Source organism: Portunus trituberculatus, chromosome 50, assembly GCF_017591435.1.
Source record: "Portunus trituberculatus isolate SZX2019 chromosome 50, ASM1759143v1, whole genome shotgun sequence".
Classification (NCBI taxonomy): Eukaryota; Metazoa; Arthropoda; class Malacostraca; order Decapoda; family Portunidae; genus Portunus; species Portunus trituberculatus.
In genome coordinates this window covers 660,001-667,500 of record NC_059304.1, presented here as the reverse complement: position 1 = coordinate 667,500, position 7,500 = coordinate 660,001, and the positions used below count along the sequence as shown (strand labels likewise).

Genomic DNA, 7,500 nt, shown 5'->3' with positions numbered 1-7,500 from the left:
TCTCTTTTTATTTTGATTAAGTATCTTGTTTTGTAAAAAAAATGAAAAAAAAGGGAAATGATTCGTTAACTATGGATATTTTCATGGGTTTCAGTGAAGGATTATTGGTAGTTTGAACGCTGCATCTTATATTTTCTTTTTTCCGTTGGTTCTGGTGACGTCCTCCAGCTTCCAGTCTCCTATTTCAGGTTCCATTCAAAGGAGTGATATCAATTTAGTCCCCTTTCCACTCACCTTTTTCCCAGAACGTTATTCATTTCCATCTTTGTGGTGAGTTCCCTTTTCCTTTTTTCTTCTCTTTGACGGCGACCTCGAGACACTCGAGAACAGTCAGGGTGGTAACAAGTCCTGGGGAGACTCGGTGGCCTCTTCGTGATGAAATATGAAAGCTAAAATGAAATATTTGTTGAGATATTTTCCTTTGGCGATCCTTTTGTTCAGAGAGAGAGAGAGAGAGAGAGAGAGAGAGAGAGAGAGAGAGAGAGAGAGAGAGAGAGAACTAGCCAACCAGCCAGGCAGAAACAGAGCGTGAGCAACTAGCCGGGCAGCCAGACATCCAGACTGACAGGGAGGCAGAAGGAACAGGAATAATTCATCTCTCTAGATGAGACTTAAGGGCAGAACTTATTTCTTTGTTTTCTTTTTTTATGTCGTACGCTCGGCTGTCAGTAGAGGACCTTGCCGTGTGGCAGAGTCTGGCAGGTGGTCACGAAATGCACAAGGTAGCACAAGTTGGGGGTGTGGAAGGGAGGTGGCCTTGAGTGGGTCAGGAGAGCGCAGGTCCACGCTGGAAGGTCAGACATATTGGTTGGTGAACTAGTGAGAAGAGAGATCTGTTTACACGAATACGCGGCTCATCTGTTGCTGTTTTGCATCTAGTTCTTTTTGAATGTGGTATCGTAAAGGTATAAAATCAAGAAAAGAATAGATAATAATTCAGAGGTCTCTCTCTCTCTCTCTCTCTCTCTCTCTCTCTCTCTCTCTCTCTCTCTCTCTCTCTCTCTCTCTCTCTCTCTCTCTCTCTCTCTCTCTCTCTATCTATCTATCTATCTATCTATCTATCTCTATATCTATCTATCTATCTATCTATCTATCTATCTATCTATCTATCTATCTATCTATTTATCTATCTATCTTCGATGCTTTAAGAATAAAGGCACATTGTCCTGGATATACCCAGCTGTTCTTATTTATTTTTCCCTCACGTTGCAGTGCGGTGACATAGACACATGCCTTTTTAAGAAAGAAAAATACATTGAAAGAGTTTCAAAACAACATTCTTCAAGACTTCAAAGAGAGAAATATTTGTACACGACCACGCAGTTCATCTGTTACTTTTTTTTTCTATTTCCTCTAGTCAACACCGGGATGTGATACTGCACACACAAAACTATAAAAAATTAAAAATGTAGTTTTGAAAAAACCTTAAGAAACTATTTGACACGTTCTAAAAAGTCTCAAGGAGAGAAATCTGTTTACCTGTATCCTTCCCTACTAATCAATGTTGAAATGTGATGATGTGGACACACAAGCCATAAAAGAACAAGATACACTCCTAAAAGTACAGTGATCGAATGAACCTAGCACATTTCAAGGCTACGGAGTCCACCTCGCTCTCAGTACCATGTAAACACGCGTCGCGGGAGGATGCTTGCCTTTCTTCTCTTCTGCTAGGCACGTGCCAGGAGCATCATTACCTTAGCATATCACATCACTGCTACTCAGGCCGCTCATCACCTCTCAGATGTACTGTGCGGTGTTGGCTGCTCTAATGACAACCTTCATCGCTTTAATAAGATTGCGCCTCCAAGCTGCAGGGCTGCGTATTGATCTATGAGGCCAGGTTACCATACCAGTCACGCCCAGCCACTTCCCAGCCACACTACACCCACACCGCGACCACCCTTCACCCATCTCTTCCAGCCAGCCATACCACATTTCAGCCACACTACACATACATCCCTGAGCTTCACCAACAACCACATCTCTCAGTCACACTACACCCACTCTTAGCCACATCACACACATCACATCCACGTCACATCCGTCTCAGCCATACTACAAACAGATGCAAAGAGATGGGAGGACACGAACGCTAATGACAAAGAAATTTAATAGTAATGTTAGTTTGGTTGTAAAACTCAATGTTAATGTGTGTGTGTGTGTTTCACTGTTTGATCTGCTGCAGTCTCTGACGAGACAGCCAGACGTTACCCTACGGAACGAGCTCAGAGCTCATTATTTCCGATCTTCGGATAGGCCTGACACCAGGCACACACCACACACCGGGACAACAAGGTCACAACTTCTCAATTTACATCCCGTACCTACTCACTGCTAGGTGAACAGAGGCTACACGTGAAAGGAGACACACCCAAATATCTCCACCCGGCCGGGGAATCGAACCCCGGTCCTCTGGCTTGTGAAGCCAGCGCTCTAACCACTGTGTGTGTGTGTGTGTGTGTGTGTGTGTGTGTGTGTGTGTGTGTGTGTGTGTGTGTGTGTGTGTGTGTGTGTGAACTGATATCCAGGAAGTATGTGGGAAAGTGTATTTACAGAGAGAGAGAGAGAGAGAGAGAGAGAGAGAGAGAGAGAGAGAGATTAGCAGTAATACAGACCAGAGAGAAATTGAGTGAGTCTTTAAAATGTTTCCTTTGTTTACATTGAAAGTACTGCAGAGGACAATTGTTTGCTTACATACAGGGATTGGAGATAGGATAGGAGGTTCATTTTGACTTCTTAGATAAAAAAAAATTACACAATAGTTAATGAATATGATTTTAAATATGAATATTGTCGGTGAATGAAAATATATTGTCCAGCAATGAAAGAATCTATCGTGTTTGCATTGAAAAGCTATTCGAAATCCTAAATTGAGACATTATGATTCCAAGCAGAGTGTATCTATTTGTGATTGATGTAAAATACACGTGCCTAATTATCATTTGATTGCCTGTTAACAAGCAAGCTATAAGACGAAATTAACTGGTAGTGCAGATAGCATTTATTTTCAATTTTTGCTGCAATATACAAGTCACACCACTGAAAACGCTACGTACATAATGTAAGCAAGCGTTCACAAAAAAAAGATTGCTTCAGTGTCTAGGCAGTGCAATGTTTGGAAGTGGCTGTTGAGCAAGGGGAAGTAAATAGGAAAGTAGAGGAAGTCTTTGGTCTGCTGAGGAATTTTAGACTGTAAAGCTAATACTAGTTCAAGTTTCACCTCGTTATGTATTGGATTACCCTTTTGACTGCACTCTTTGGGGATTTAAACCTCCTTTTAAGCCATTTCTGTTGTTCTTGGTTAGAGTCCCTTTTTACTGCATTGGATCACGCAGGGACGCCACAGAACGCCTGAGTTCTGTTCTTTCTAAGATTTCTGATTGGAGCAGAGAAAACTTAGTTGTGTTCAATGAGCAAAACTCAATTCCTCCATCTATCAACTCGACACAATCTTCCAGACAACTATCACCTCTTCTTCAATGAGATTCAACTGATTCAACTGTCTTCCTCTGCTACCTTGAATATCCTCGGTCTGTCCTTTACTCATAATCTTAACTGAAAACTTCACATCTCAATTCTTGCTAAAACAGCTTCTATGAAGTTAAGCGTTCTGCGGCGTCTCCGCCAGTTTTCCTTGCCCCTCCAACTGCTAACTCAGTACAAGGACCTTATCTGTCCTTGTATGGAGTACTCTTCACATGCTTTTTGGAAGTTCCACTCATACAGCTTTATTAGATAGGTTAAAATCAAAAGCTTTTCGTCTCATCAACTCCCCTCCTCTGACTGACTGTCTTCAGCCTCTTTCTCACCGCCGAAATTTTGCATCTCTTTATGTCTTTTATCGCTATTTTCATGCTAACTGCATGCCTCCCCTCCTGCGGCCTCGCTGCACAAGACTTTCATCTTCCTCTCACCCCTATTCTGTCCAACTGTCTAATACAAGAGTTAACCAGTACTCTCAATCATTCATATCTTTCACTGGTAAACTCTGGAACTCCCTTCCTGCTTCTGTATTTCCATCTTCCTTTGACTTGACTTCTTTTAATAGAGAAGTGTCGAGACATTTGTCCCTGAATTTTGGCTAACTCCTATGTCTTTTAGGGAACTGACAACATAGTGACCCTTTTTTTTTTCCATATTTTGTTGCCCTTGGCCAGCTGTCCCTCCTACATAAAAGAAAAAAAATGACTACAATGTTAATAGAAGGGCAATTTTCCAGTGTGTGTCTACCTTCCTCTCGGCCCAGGTGTGCTAATGACCTTCTTTCCTCTACACAGGTGAGCCTTGCTACATCGGCATGGACATCACCATCGCCTCCTTCGACTCCATCTCAGAAGTGAACATGGTAGGTGGTCTCGTGTGTGTGTGTGTGTGTGTGTGTGTGTGTGTGTAGTTTTAGTGGTCAGGATTTGAGTCAAGTATGTGTTATCCTCTCCCATTATTTTTTTTTCTTTTTTTTTTTTTTTTAGTTCAATACCCGGAGTTGTTCTAAGGTCGCATATCAACGTTGCGTTTTCCAATCATTGCGAGAAGTGTTGCCGCATCACAGTTTCTTTTGTTTCCTTCATGCCTTTTTGCTCTTCCGTTTTGTCAATTCAATACTTATTTGTTCTTCGTTCATATGTTATCCGGGTTTTTTTTTTCATCTGAACCGTATTTTTTATTTTTATTTTATCTTTCTCTTTCCTCACACAGTAAATTATTTCAACTTTTCTAGACTATCTTCAAGAAACGTTTTATTTACATTTACTGCAATTTTAGTCTGTAACCGTTCCATTTTCACTCACATTCTAATAATTGCACTTTATCTTTTCACTTGTCCATAGCTTCAGCATTTTTGTTATTTCGTCTCTTATCATGTCTTTCATCCTTCATTTCTCCACAGCTGCTGTCTCTCTTAATTACATGATCACCTTCGCCACCTCCCCTTAATAAAAAAAAAAAAAAAAAAAAAGAAATGTTCCCTGCATTGCACTGGCTTAAGTCTTTCCAATGATCCCGGTAGCTTCCCACTCTGCTATTTATTAATTCTCCCCTTCACTTCCTATAGTCTATTTCAGGACATGACATTTCGTAGCGCCAAAGCCCATTTTCTGAAAGCTACTCAACACCTAATCCAAGACTTTCTGTAATTTTGTAAAACTTTTGGTATTTTTTTTATTTGTTTGAATTCGATGTCCTCTCTATTCTTTAATATTCATCTGCCATACAGTGAACGTAAATCGACAACAGGAACTAAAACTGCCACCAGAACATAGGAAGATAAGGGAAGCTGCAAAAACCCGGCAGGCCTACATGTGACCGTCCCTGTATAAAGCATACCTACGTACTCATATATCCATCCATCATCCCTACCCATATACAGAACACTCCACCTGTCACGTGTTACCCTCTTTCTTGAGCAAACTTAAAATTATTTTCTTATCCGCGTATTCTATTATTATTAAATTTATCAATACAGTTTTCGCACCACACAAGTCAATATCCATTTCAAGACCTGCCATGCATCCATTGGCCAGTCCTCTGAAAGACAGTTTGGCTACAACAACATAGTTTCCGAGTTAATGAACTATTGTACGGTAGCTTTCCTTCCCAGCCCTGTCCCGCGGCAGCCTCCCTTTTGTGGTTGAAGTTTAGTTCGTAACAATAGTTTCTTTCATCTCCAATTAAATATTGTCTTGATGAAATGAGGTTACGGGACCGTTCTCTTTTTTCCTTACATTTTTTTACCAGGTTTACACGCAGCACTGGTCACTGATACAGACTTTTATTCATTAGCCACCTTTTATTTCACCCTTTGTTTGAATACGTCTCTACCAATCCAGTGGCTTTTCTATCCTTCGTCCAGGGAACTTGGCCATTCTGTGTATTATTTGTACAAGCTGATTCACACCTCCACACTCCCCACCACGGTCCAGCCAGTAGGTCTGTCTGTCTGGTCCAGTCACACATTGACATCATCTTCCAACACCCGCATCAGCATTTCATTGTAACTTCCTGCCTGCTTCTGTAATTCCCCTTACCTGTGATTTGAATTATTTCAAGAGGGAGGTTTCTAAATAATTCTCCTTATGTTTTGGATCATCCTTTTGTCTACTGTTTGGGGAATGGCTTCTTAAATGGACCAGTTTTCTCAGCTTTTATGTTGCCGCAAACCAGAACCCATCGCTTAAAATACCAATATGTATTAATTTGTGTGTTACTCATCTTTGTCTTAGCTTGTACAAAACCTTCCGCTTAGCAAGATCAGTAACTCACGTAGGTACTCTGCATTAAGGGCCACAATTGTAATCTCAGCTAGTTTAGAGGCGTAGCAGTGGAAGCAACAACCGCTCCTCACATCTCACCCTTAACTCCCCTGTTTGATGCCGCGCTCTGCGCTTCCATATTCCTCATGGCATTCCTTCCTTTTCTTCCTCCGCTGCCTCCACCCTTCACTATCCTCTCCTCCACTCTCCCTATGTGATGTCTCCCTTACTAGCCCATTTTTTTTTTTTTTTTCTGCTCCTCCTCCTCTCCTACCAGCAGACACCGAGAGAAGGAGGGAGAGGCAGAGGAAGAGGAAAACTTATCCGTTAATGAAAACTTCGATAACGTTTCCACGCTCAGGCGCGTGCGTGTATGCGTCCACACACGCCGCTCCTACTGATAAGAGAGAGAGAGAGAGAGAGAGAGAGAGAGAGAGAGAGAGAGAGGGGTGGGGGGAGTCACATTCCTATATCCTTCACTATGTGTGTGTGTGTGTGTGTGTGTGTGTGCCTGCTATATTTTTCGGTGATGTGGCCGAAAGTGTTGATGTTTAATAAGATATGATAAGGACACCAAGTAGTGGTGGTGGTTTACTCGGCTGTGTGAAGAGGTGTGGTGTTGGTCAGAGCTACTGGTGCTCGTGTTGGTGACTTACCGATATGTCTGTTATCTTTTTTTTTTTTTTTTTTTTTGTTTATTTGTTTTATTGATGTTTATTAATTTGATTATCCTGTTTATTGCTCTTTAATCTCTCGTTTCATTTTCTTCTTGCCATGTATATTTTATTCAATGACTTATTTTATTTGTATAGTTTTCCTTTTTGCGTGTTTCTTTCTTTTCATCCTTCTTTACTGCTATTACAAATCGTTTCATCTAATTTTGAGAGAGAGCGAGAAACAAACAAAGACAGAGACAGGAATAGAAAGAAAATTAGATAGGAAGATACTCAAACAGCCATCCACTCGTCTTCCAGACAGACAGACTGACATGCATGGGAACTGGGAACTAAGTGGGCCTTTATTTTTATTCTTTGTATGTCCGTTGGTCAGTTTTCCCCTCGTACATAGAAAATAGACAAAAAACAAAAACTGAACTAAACAATCATTAGGGCAGATGTACAGTACGAATGTAGACTCTACGGTCTACAGGAGTAGCAGAGAAGGAACGGAATGATCAACCGCTAGAGTTACACACGAGTGGCAGGTTTTGATGGAAAGCCACATGAATACCCGCGGGAAACCTTTTAAC

The 7,500-nt window shown here is 41.2% G+C and overlaps 1 protein-coding gene across 2 annotated transcripts in view; it reads left to right on the top strand.

Annotated features, from left to right (window-relative positions):
* The window catches only part of LOC123500169 (gamma-aminobutyric acid receptor subunit beta-like), a 61,536-nt gene that overhangs the window by 21,574 nt on the left and 32,462 nt on the right, over positions 1-7,500 (top strand). For both annotated transcript variants that reach the window (XM_045248877.1, XM_045248875.1), the window contains exon 3: positions 4,281-4,348. In XM_045248877.1, the coding sequence (XP_045104812.1) occupies positions 4,281-4,348 (68 nt within the window). The remainder of the gene's footprint in view (positions 1-4,280; positions 4,349-7,500) is intronic.